A 13054-nucleotide genomic window follows, 5' to 3' on the forward strand; every position below is an offset into this window, starting at 1 on the left:
CCAATCAGTGCAGATTGCACCTAAGAAGGTGGATATGCAGTATCATATCCAGAAGGCTTCCAGATTTGAGAGGGTACAACTGCCTAACCTCTCTCTGGTTGTCAAATCTGTTGGATTATTTGTAGTAAATAATTAGCAGATTTTATACACACAGCTTCAGCTTTAGAAATGTTAATTTCTTTTCTTCATCTCTCTCACATACACCCCAGAATAATTCACTGCTGAGTCACTTTAAAGTTGAAGTAACAAAACATCTGTTTACTCACAGTTTGTAGTTAGATTTATATTCAGGCAGGCTTATATAACATAATACAATACATTTGGATTATCAGCTCTTTCCATGTGCTTAGATGGTAATGGATGCTCACACCATAGTCCCTGTCTCAGCTGCCTCCAGCTGCACCCTCTTCTAAGTGGATTTTGAGTGGGCCTAGATGAGGAACCTATTACTCTCAAAGATGTAGGTTTGTGCTGCCTTCTCACTCTGCCCAGTAGCCCCAGGCTGAGAGCACTCAGCCTCACCAGTTCTGAACTCAGAAGTCCCATCTGGCTCCCTAGTCAAAGCAAGGGATGAGCTTTTGACTGGCTTCAGGAGAGCATAGCTGCAGTCCATCCCGAATGGCCTGCCGATAGAAGAGAGGCAAAGATTGCCCCCTGTAACCTTCAACCGGTGTGCTCCTAATCACCCCTTATTGACCAAGGCAGATCTGGTTCCTCTTCTTCTGGGGTTGTCCTCCAAAGATTCGTGGAGATTGGAATGTTTACCGACTCTCATCCTGCAGAATGAGGGATCTCTTCTGCATCCCAACTGTTGGATTATTTGTAGTAAATAATTAGCAGATTTTTATACACACAGCTTCAGCTTTAGAAATGTTAATTTCTTTTCTTCATCTCTCTCACATACACCCCAGAATAATTCACTGCTGAGTCACTTTAAAGTTGAAGTAACAAAACATCTGTTTACTCACAGTTTGTAGTTAGATTTATATTCAGACAGGCTTATATAAACATAATACTATACATTTGGATTATCAGCTCTTTCCATGTGCTTAGATGGTAATGGATGCTCACACCATAGATCCTCAGGTTAGGAGAGATCATGAGCTCCATGTGCTATGCCTAATCCCCACAGGAAGTTGCATGGGTGTGACCTCTCTAGGCAATTCACATCAGAGGTCACAGAGTAATCACAGAGAAAGAAAAAAAAACATTGCTGACAGAAAATGCATGTAAAACACAATACATTATGCATCCCAACCTCCAAAACCTGGCTGTCATGGCTTGGATGTTGAGAGTGTAGAAAAATCCTTAGATTTACCAGAGGGAGTCTCTTGCATCTTGCTGGCTTCCAGGAAAGACTTCACTAAGAGGTGTTACTCATTTAAGTGGAGGAGGTTTGCCATCTGGTGTAAGGGGAATACCCTAGATCTTCTTACTTGTCCTACACAAAAACTGCTTGAATACCTCCTGCACCTTTTTGAGTCTGATTTGAAAACCCACTCTGTAAGTGTGCATCTTAGTGCATTTAGTGTATCATCTCCATGTAGGAGGTAAGCCCATCTCTGTGCAGCCTCTAGTTGTTCACTTCAAGAGAGGTTTGATATTGACAAGGCCTCTCTTCAAGCTTTCAACTATGTCATTGGATCTCAACTTTGTCCTCATCCAGCTGATATAAGCTCCTTTTGAGCCACTTGATTCCTGTCATCTGAAGTATTTGACCTGGAAAATTGTATTTTTGGTGGCAAGCTGGAGTCAGCTAGCTTCAAGCCCTAGTAGCTGATCCACCTTACACTAAGCTTCACCACAATACTGTAGTTCTCCTCACACATCCTAAGTTTTTTCCTAAAGTAGTGTCAGACCTCCATCTTAATTGGTCAATCATTATACCAACATTTTTCCCCAAAACACATGCCTATCCTGAAAGTGAAAGTGTACTGCATATCTTAGATTGTAAGCAAGCCTTAGCCTTTTTTCGGGAGTAGGCTAAAGCCTATAGACAGTCCACCCAGCTTTTTGTTTCTTTTGACCCAATCCAGATGGGGGTAGACATTGCAAGCACACAACTTCTAATTGGCTACCAGATTGCATTTCCTTCACTTATGCCCAGGCTGAGCTGACTCTAGAAGCTCATGTCAAGGCTGTGACGTGGTCTTCTCTTCACACATTCACATCTCATTACTATCAAGCAGGATACCCAACTTGACAGCTGGTAAGGTCAGGCAGCCCTGAAGAATTTGTTCGGTGTCTAGAATCCAACTCCACTCCCCTAAGCCCAGGCTGCTCCTTCACTGCTTGTGTGTAAATAGTTTCAGGTTAACTGACTTTGACACCCCCGATATCTCAAGTCCCTATTGTCCTAGCATTGTTGTTTTCAGTGAGCCTGGTAATTTGGGATTCCCAGATGTGAGAATACGGAAAGCCTGCTTGTCCTTGGAGAAAGCGAAGTTACTCACCTGTAGCAGATGCTCTCCGAGGATAGCAGGCCAAGTATTCTGACATACCCTCCCACCTCCCCTTGGAGTTGTATTCTTTAGCTATTTTACTTGACATGTTAGGCTGAAAGGCACCAGTGTGTGCATGATGGGATGCTGCTAGAGATTTCTACAATCATTTCGTTAGTCAGCGTCCTCACTGGGCTCTGTCAAATGGTGTCACCCAGATGTGAGAATATTTGGCTTGCTGTCCTTGGAGAACACCTGCTAAAAGTAAGTAAGTTTGCTATATGCTAGTATTTTATAATAGAAAGTAGGTACCTACCTTCCTTTATAAAATAGGCACAAATTAGGCACCCCTTTGTAGAATTTTCCTCCATGTGTCCTGCAAAATATTACCCTTATTGTAGTTTTTTTTTTTAAATAATTGTCCTATTTCCATGTTAAATGTATCATTTTTTTTAAATCTTTTTAGAAATTGTATGCTCTTTCCAAAATGTGGTCAATGGAAATCTCCAACCAGAAAAGAATGTGTATCGTGAAAATGAGAGAGTTAACTTAATATGTAATAAAGGATACCAACCAGAATACAAAGATGAATTCCCCAAATGCACAAAGACAGGCTGGAGTTCTCCATTATTATGTGTCCGTAAGTAAATTATGGTGGCTAATTTAGAAGCTCTATTGTTTTGGACATCTGAAAACTGACATTTAGACATCCATATTTCATGAATGTCCAGAGCCTAAACATATAAAGCCAAGCTATGGACATCTAACACTGCAGTCATCCATATGGCAAGGGGGTGCAGTCTGGGTGTGTTTTGGGTAGAGCAAGGGATGGGTCAAAATATGAACATCCATAGAAGGGGAAGGGATGTCCATGTCTAAAAAGATAGACATTGTTATTTAGACCTGGTACATGGCACGTCCAAGTTACAGAAAGGTGGTCTGATTAAGAAGCTGTCCACTGGAGCAATTAAGGCATGACACCTCCTTAATTCCCCAGTGGTTGCTGTTGTTCCTGGGGGGGGTGTCACAATTAAAAAAAAATATATATTACAAACCGTTTAAATGGGATTTGAACCTGGGTCCCCTGATTCTCAACCCGCTGCTCTAACCATTCCTTCTAAGCTGAGCAGGAGTCTTTCATCTACATTCCTGCCAGTGTGTGTGTGTGTGTGTGTGGGGGGGGGGGGGGGGCTGTTGTACTATCATTTTTAATAGTGACGGACAGGCAAGCTCTGCAGATCTCCAGGGAACCTGCCTGTCTCTAGAAATTGAAAATACAACATTGAAGTAGCACTCCCCACTGGCAGCAATGCAGTTGGAGGACTCCTACTCAGATTTGAAGGAACAGTGCATTAGGCTACCCCGCTGCTCTGCCTGGACACCTGTGTGGCCATTTTGTAAGGTGGATGTTCCTTTGCTGCCACACAGATGTCCATGTGTTTTTCCAGTTCATAATTTGGACATTTCCGTTTGTAAAATGGATGTTCATGCTGGACGTTTCCAATACATGAACATTCATCTCACATGTATTTTAGAACAGGCCATATTCTCCATTTGTGACATACTAGCTTGGACGCCCATATTCTGAGATGGGCATCCTTTTTAAAATGCCATTTCATGTGTAATTAATTATATTATACCTAACAAATAGCAGCAAATTAAATGAGTGCATTGAAGACATATCAGTAAAAAGCACCATCAAACTCAACAAGCAAACTGATAGTCAATTGCCATAAAATATTTCTGTAGACTAAACTGTTTTCTTAATTCATGTGTTAAGATCAGAGCTCCCCAAATTATGGGTCATGACTCCAAATTGTGTCTTGAAACACACAATTGGGGTCACAACTTCGGCAAGCGCTCTGTAGTGTTGGGGTTCATGTGCTTTCTGTGCCTGCATGAATTGTGGTTGTGGCCACAGAAAATTGGTGAGCACTGTGTTAGATGCTCCAAATCAAGAAGCTGATGCTAAGATGCCAGATATGGCATGATGTATGGTTCATAGCTGGTTGGGCAACAGAGGCATAGGGAAAGATCCTGGAAGCCTCCCTAAAGAACTGGAGTTGACCACTTTTTAAAATCTGGTTTAGTGACCATATTTGCTGCATGAAAACATGGGGTTTCTTTGTCTGGTTTAAAGATAACCAGCTAAGTCTGAATATTGACATAGCTGGTTATCTTCAAACCAGCCAAAAACAAAACAGATATACAGTGCTGGTCACCGGAAACAGCCTGGCATTGAATATCCGGGCTTAGAGCCAACCAAGGGAGTTAGCTGGTCTAACTCCCGCAGTATGATTATCGGTCCCTAGATGTTTTATAATGAGAGTGAGAAAGGAGTCCTTCCCTTGTAGGGAAGATTAAAAGATGAGGGGAAAATATATATTGTTTACTCTTTTCAACTAGTCCGTTATTATAAAGTCCTAAGGCCCTTATTCCCAAATAGTTAACCGCCTTCATACATAAGTACATAAGTACATAAGTAATGCCATACTGGGAAAAGACCAAGGGTCCATCGAGCCCAGCATCCTGTCCACGACAGCGGCCAATCCAGGCCAAGGGCACCTGGCAAGCTTCCCAAACGTACAAACATTCTATACATGTTATTCCTGGAATTTTGGAGTTTTCCAAGTCTGTTTAGTAGCGGTTTATGGACTTGTCCTTTAGGAAACCGTCCAACCCCTTTTTAAACTCTGCTAAGCTAACCGCCTTCACCACTTTCTCCGGCAACGAATTCCAGAGTTTAATTACACGTTGGGTGAAGAAAAAGTTTCTCCGATTTGTTTTAAATTTACTACACTGTAGTTTCATCGCATGCCCCCTAGTCCTAGTATTTTTGGAAAGTGTGAACAGACGCTTCACATCCACCTGTTCCACTCCACTCATTATTTTATATACCTCTATCATGTCTCCCCTCAGCCGTCTCTTCTCCAAGCTATATAGCCCTAGCCTCCTTAGTTTTTCTTCATAGGGAAGTTGTCCCATCCCCGCTATCATTTTAGTCGCCCTTCGCTGCACCTTTTCCAATTCTACTATATCTTTCTTGAGATGCGGCGACCAGAATTGAACACAATACTCAAGGTGCGGTCGCACCATGGAGCGATACAACGGCATTATAATATCCTCACACCTGTTTTCCATACCTTTCCTGATAATACCCAACATTCTATTCGCTTTCTTAGCTGCAGCAGCACACTGAGCAGAAGGTTTCAGTGTGTTATCGACGACGACACCCAGATCCCTTTCTTGGTCCGTAACTCCTAACGTGGAACCTTGCATGACATAGCTATAATTCGGGTTCTTTTTTCCCACATGCATCACCTTGCACTTGCTCACATTAAACATCATCTGCCATTTAGCCGCCCAGTCTCCCAGTCTCGTAAGGTCCTCTTGTAATTTTTCACAATCCTGTCGCGAGTTAACGACTTTGAATAACTTTGTGTCATCAGCAAATTTAATTACCTCGCTAGTTACTCCCATCTCTAAATCATTTATAAATATATTAAAAAGCAGCGGTCCTAGCACAGACCCCTGAGGAACCCCACTAACTACCCTTCTCCATTGTGAATACTGCCCATTTAACCCCACTCTCTGTTTCCTATCCTTCAACCAGTTTTTAATCCACAATAGGACATTTCCTCCTATCCCATGACCCTCCAATTTCCTCTGTAGCCTTTCATGCGGTACCTTGTTAAACGCCTTTTGAAAATCCAGATACACAATATCAACCGACTCCCCTTTGTCCACATGTTTGTTCACTCCTTCAAAGAATTGAAGTAAATTGGTCAGGCAAGATTTCCCCACACAAAAGCCATGCTGACTTGGTCTCAGTAATCCATGTCCTCGGATGTGCTCTGTAATTTTGTTTTTGATAATAGCCTCTACCATTTTCTCCGGCACCGACGTCAGACTCACCGGTCTATAATTTCCCGGATCTCCCCTGGAGCCTTTTTTAAAAATGGGCGTTACATTGGCCACCCTCCAATCTTCCGGTACCACGCTCGATTTTAAGGATAAGTTGCATATCACTAGCAGTAGCTCCGCAAGCTCGTTTTTCAATTCTATCAGTACTCTAGGATGAATACCATCCGGTCCAGGAGATTTGCTACTCTTCAGTTTGCCGAACTGCCCCATTACGTCCTCCAGGTTTACCGTGAAGTCAGTAAGTTTCTCCGACTCGTCCGCTTGAAATACCATTTCCGACACCGGTATCCCACCCAAATCTTCCTCGGTGAAGACCGAAGCAAAGAATTCATTCAGTCTCTCCGCTACGTCTTTGTCTTCCTTGATCGCCCCTTTTACCCCTCGGTCATCCAGCGGCCCAACCGATTCTTTTGCCGGCTTCCTGCTTTTAATATACCGAAAAAAATTTTTACTATGTTTTTTTGCCTCTAATGCTATCTTTTTTTCATACTCCCTCTTGGCCTTCTTAATCTGCGCCTTGCATTTGCTTTGACACTCCTTATGCTGTTTCTTGTTATTTTCAGAATGTTCCTTCTTCCATTTTCTGAAGGCGTTTCTTTTAACCCTAATAGCTTCCTTCACCTCACTTTTCAACCAGGCCGGGTGTCTTTTGGACTTCCGTCTTTCTTTTCTAATTCGCGGAATATGTATGGCCTGGGCCTCCAGGATGGTATTTTTGAACAGCGTCCACGCCTGTTGTACAGTTTTTACTCTCTCAGTTGCCCCCCTAAGTTTTTTTATTACCGTTCTTTTCATTTTTACATAGTCTCCTTTTTTAAAGTTAAATGCTAACGTATTTGACTTTCTGTGTACAGTTACTTCAAGGTTGATGTCAAAACTGATCATATTATGGTCACTGTTATCAAGCGGCCCCAATACCATAACGTCCCTCACCAGATCATGCGCTCCACTAAGGACCAAGTCTAGAATTTTTCCTTCTCTCGTCGGCTCCTGCACCAGTTGCTCCATAAAGCTGTCCTTGATTTCATCAAGGAATTGTATCTCTGTAGCGTGTCCCGATGTTACATTTACCCAGTCTATATTTGGATAATTGAAGTCACCCATTATTATCACATTGCCCATTTTGTTCGCGTCTCTGATTTCTTTTATCATTTCTGTGTCTACCTGCTCATCCTGGCGAGGTGGACGGTAGTACACTCCTATCACCATTTTTTCCCTTTTATACATGGAATTTCAAGCCACAGTGATTCAAAGGTGTGATTTGTGTCCTGCTGAATTTGTAATCTATCTGAGTCAAGGCTCTCTTTAATATACAATGCTACCCCTCCACCAGTCCGGTCTACCCTATCATTACGATATACTTTGTACCCCGGTATGACAGTGTCCCACTGGTTATCCTCCTTCCACCAGGTCTCAGTAATGCCTATTATATCCAATTTTTCATTTAGTGCAATATATTCCAACTCTCCCATCTTATTTCTTAGACTCCTAGCATTTGCATATAGACATTTCAGAGTATGTTTGTTGTTCTTATTTGCATGATGCTTAGTACCTGACACTATTGATTTGACATCTTTTGTCTGATCTTTAGTTGTATTTAAGGGCACCTGGCCTACCACGGTCTGTTGTGCAACCTCACTATCCAGAAACCCTATCTTCCCTGTTTGTGAGGTACCTTTGCAAGATACCTTTTCCCGAACCATGCGCTTTTGAGCGACTGTCGGCCTTCCCCCCATTTCTAGTTTAAAAGCTGCTCTATCTCCTTTTTAAATGCCGACGCCAGCAGCCTGGTCCCACCCTGGTTAAGGTGGAGCCCATCCTTTCGGAATAGGCTCCCCCTTCCCCAGAATGTTGCCCAGTTCCTAACAAATCTAAAACCCTCCTCCCTGCACCATCGTCTCATCCACGCATTGAGACTCTGGAGCTCTGCCTGTCTCTTGGGCCCTGCACGTGGAACAGGTAGCATTTCAGAAAATGCTACCCTAGAGGATCTGGATTTGAGCTTTCTACCTAAGAGCCTAAATTTGGCTTCCAGAACCTCTCTCCCACATTTTCCTATGTCATTGGTACCCACATGTACCAAGACAGCGGACTCCTCCCCAGCACTATCTAAAATCCTATCTAGGTGACGCGTGAGGTCCGCCACCTTTGCACCAGGCAGGCAAGTCACCAGGCGATCCTCACGTCCACCGGCCACCCAGCTATCTATATGCCTAATGATCGAATCACCAACTACAACAGCTGTCCTAACCTTTCCCTCCGGGCAGCACTTGGAGACATATCCTTAGTGCGAGAGGATAGTACATCCCCTGGTGGGCAGGTCCTGGCTAAAGGAGTACTTCCTACTTCACCAGGGTGATGCTCTCCTTCTAGGAGACCTCCCTCCTCCAAGGTAGCACAAGGGCTACTAGACTGGAGTTGGGACCTCTCTACAACATCCCTGTAGGTCTCCTTTATGTACCTCTCTGTCTCCCTCAGCTCCACCAAGTCTGCTACTCTAGCCTCAAGAGAACGGACATGTTCTCTAAGAGCTAGGAGCTCTTTGCATCGGGCGCAAACATATGACATCTCACCAACTGGGAGATAATCATACATGTGACACTCAATGCAAAAGACTGGATAGCACCCCTCTCGCTGCTGGACTGCTGACTCCATCTTAGTGTTTTTGAGTTTTCCAATATTTTAAAACTTGCTACAGTATTAAGGATATTAGCCTAATATAAAAGTGTCTTTTACTTTATATAGTGTATTGTATGATTTTAGTATTTCCTTCTTAGATGGTAATGAAATGTATTTAAAACTATATAAGAGCGCTCCTTGCTTGTTACCCTAATTACAATAACTGACTATAAATGAGGAGTTGTCCTAGGGGTGGGAATACTAAATTAGATCCTGCAGTGGCTGTTAGATTCTATCTGTTAATGCTGTGGTACAAGGCTTTTAAAACTAAGTGGAAAAGACTATGGAGATTAGCTGTTTTCTGTTAGCTGTTGAAATTTGCTTTTTAAGTTTGCCTAACACTAACCTACAATTCCTCCTTTAAACCCCAATCTTTAAGTTCCCAAAGCACAAGCAAAGTAGTGTTCACTTACCAGAGAAATGTCCTCTTCTCTCAGAACTTCTCAGAAAGTTCTTCTTTATTGTGGTAATTTTTTTTTTTTTGGGGGGGTAGGGAAGAGCTAGAAACAGATAGAGGAGGTAAAATGAATGAAAGGTTTGGAAATGCAGTTATTTCAGAAGCATATAGGCAGGTTTGAGAGAATATTAAGGAAAACTATAGAAATCGTGAGTAAGACCCACAAATATAAATACAGGACCGGTGCAAGATCTGAGGAACCCTAGGCAAACTTTCAGTCTTGTGCCCCCAAAACAACTTTTAGGCACATTGCCACCCCTTCCCCTCACCAAAACCTCATGATCATCCCAATACCACCCCTCCTAAAATAATATGAGTAAATAGGCAATTTGAAGACTGTCCACCCTTCCTGCTGAGAAAAATGTCTCATGTTGTTTCTTTGACTTTGTATTAGGCCAGAACTGTATAGTATACAGAGGGGAGTTTTATGATAGAGGCATTATAATACTCAAAGGCAAAGGTAATCAATAAAAGGAAAAAGATTTCTTAGTGGAAAGGAAGTTCTTGACCTATGGGTCATGAAATTAGCCTGGGAGAGGGTAAATTCAGAAGAAGTAATATAAGGTGACACTTCTACATGGAAAATGGTGGTTGATACATGGACCAGCCTTCTAGTAAAGCTGTTGGAAGAAATGAAATTTAAGAAAGCCAAAGCAATTCTTACTGAAATGTATTTACACTTGAAAAAAAGATCTAGTATTATAGTTAGGATTTCTGATTCTAGGTATTTATGATTTGGAATTTTAGGGGTTTATTTTTGAGGCAATTAGGTGCTTTCCCAGGGTTGGAAAATGGGGGTTTCTTAGTATATTTGCATCAGCAACAACAACAACAACAAAAATCACCTACGTTTTAGTAACTTTTTAGGTAGATTCCATTCAGTGACCACAAACTCAAGTTTATAGTGCCAGCCTACTTCTCCAAGACTGTAGGTGTAATAAATAACTCTTATGGGAACAGCTGCCCTCAGGTTACTTATGCCAAGGTTCCAATGTATATATATATAGTATTTTTGCTAAGCCTTGTTGCAAAGAGTTTCCATATCTGTATATTTTCTTATCTATATATTTCCTTACTATAATAAAGCTTTTATATATATATATATATATATATATATATATATATATATATATATATATATATATATATCTTGCTGATAATAATAACTAGATTGTTACTGTCTACAGACTATACAAAATGATTCTTATTAGAACACTAGGTAAATTACACAACCTGATCTGTAAAAGAACTGATACTACCTCTTATGAAAAATACAAGTTAGCAGCATATTCCCTGACCACGAGCTGACATAAACCAATCTTTCTTAGATAAATACCACTCACTAATCCCAGACTAGGAAGTAAATCACAGTGATCTCACCACTGTCCTTATGTAGACTTCTGATGAGACAGGAGCAGATTCCTTATCAGACTCGAGCTGTTTTCTCAGCGAGTCTGTATCTTAGATGTAGTGTAGGTCTCTCTGCAGAAAGCAGGTGTCCGTCCCTCCGTGTTGCTCCTCAGAGCCAATACATCTACCACACGGTATTTGCACCAGTTATGCAGGTCACAAGGTTGGTACCAAACACAGTCTCTGGCTCTCCCCGAGCCTTGCTGGGTTTCTCAGGTCTTCTTGCTAGTTACCCCTCTTCCGATGGTCTCGCCCGACTAAACTTCCTCCATTCCCATTTTCTCAGTCTCTCTTGGTCAGGTGACAGCAGGGACGAATCCGGATCTTGTCCAGCTCATTCCAAGCGCAAGAAGAGCTCTTTGTTTTGTGACCCTGAAGTGGATACTTTTTGGTGCCCTGGGTCTGACTCCCTTCTCAGCTTCTCAGGATGATAGAAGGGGGTGGTTGGAACACAGAATGTCCTTGGCTTTAGTAAGCCTGCCAGTGATTTTCCACAAGCTGAAAAGCTGGATCTTGCTGACACAGAAAAGTTTCTGGTCAGAGGTCATAGACTCCATCTTGCTGTATTATGATGAATTAGGCTTGTATGAACCAAGACCAGCTCAGGTGAGATCACAGGGAAATACCCCTACAAGACCCAGCAACAGCATCAGCCCCTTTTCTCTAATCCTTTTTGTCATAAAACACCTAGCAACCACTGGGGGCTAACCCTGCGGCCACCTAAAGGGTCTGTCCCAGCACTGCTCAGGCCCACTACCACCTGTGCACGTGCTCTACTGTGGCATACTCTTCCTCCCACCTGCTGGGTTACTTTTGCTCTGGGTGAGTCTCCCACCCACAACTTATTTCCCCACAGACCAAGCACACAAACAGCAGGAATCTTAGTCAGTCCATAACACTGCCAACCACCTTGCATCATCCATAGCTCCCTCTTTTCCAACCCCCTGTATAAATAATAGTTCCCTACACCAGCTTCCTCTTCTCCTAGCTTCAGAAGCAGTTGCCCCCTTCTACCCCTGTATCAGACTTCTTTCCCCCTTTCCCCCCACCCCCTTCAGTGATAGGAGTTTCTGTTGTTACTCCCACCGCTGTCTGCTGTTTCACCTCCTCTGCTACCGGCACTAGGAATGCTTTGAAGTATAAGAACAGTCACTTCCTATTGTAACCGGAGGTTAAAGATTTTAAATATTTTAAAAATACTTGGGGGCTGATATTCAGACCATGGGATTTAGACTGTCTAACTTCCATGGTCGGCGCTGAGTCTGGATATTCAATGCTGGGCCGTTTCCAGTGACCAGCATTGAATATCTAGTTTATTTTTGGCCAGTTTAAAGATAACTGGCTAATTGATATTCAGACTTAACTGGTTATCTTTAGGATATACCAGGTTTACACATGGACAAATATTGGCGGAGAGCTGGTTACATCGGATAATATAACTGGATATCAGCTAGCTGCTAACCGGAAATATTCATCAGGGAATAGGTGGTTATACCCCGTTGAATATTGGTGGATAGCTAGTTAAGCAGCTGTTCTGGTCAGTTAAATAGTGCTGAATATTGGGGGTTCTGGGCTTTCCAGGGGTCTTTTAGAGTCCTGGAGGGGGGGGGGGGGGGCTCTGAAGGTGGTGCTCAAGGTGATACCCATAGTAGGTGTGGTCCCAGCATGGGAATCATGCTTCTGGCTCAAATTGTGGTGTTCTGAGCTGCCCGAGAGCTGGAGGAAGCCAGAAGAAGGCTGAAAGAAACATCCATGATCTGTTTGGGCCTGGGCTGAGGCGGAGATGCGCATGGATTGTGACATCAGTGGCGATGTCAGCTATGCAGGCATGGTTAGAAAGAGGCAGTCTAAGCCCTGAAGAAGTGGGGAGCCCCAGGGGAGAAAAAATAATCTTTTAAGCTGCCAATTAGACCGGTAAGGGTCAGTAAATGGTGGCCAGTGTTGGACCATGAGATAAGCACGATTCACACAGGATCGCAATCTCCACAGCAAGCCCACATTTGATCTCTAAAGATTCTGGGAGCAAAGGGGGAAAGAAAAGCCAAATTTCAGTGTGAATTTTTGCGCATGCTCATTCCTATTAAAAAAGACTGTCACGGAGAACTGTTTATTTAATAAAGTTTGGAAACATAAAATTTAAATG

The 13054-nt window shown here is 42.7% G+C and overlaps 1 protein-coding gene across 10 annotated transcripts in view; it reads left to right on the forward strand.

The window, feature by feature from the left end:
- CFH (complement factor H) overlaps window positions 1–13054 on the forward strand; it is a 463465-nt gene that overhangs the window by 162416 nt on the left and 287995 nt on the right. For all 10 annotated transcript variants that reach the window (XM_030205903.1, XM_030205897.1, XM_030205902.1 and 7 more), the window contains one exon: window positions 2908–3081. In XM_030205903.1, the coding sequence (XP_030061763.1) occupies window positions 2908–3081 (174 nt within the window). The remainder of the gene's footprint in view (window positions 1–2907; window positions 3082–13054) is intronic.

Source organism: Microcaecilia unicolor, chromosome 6 (genome assembly GCF_901765095.1).
Source record: "Microcaecilia unicolor chromosome 6, aMicUni1.1, whole genome shotgun sequence".
Classification (NCBI taxonomy): Eukaryota; Metazoa; Chordata; class Amphibia; order Gymnophiona; family Siphonopidae; genus Microcaecilia; species Microcaecilia unicolor.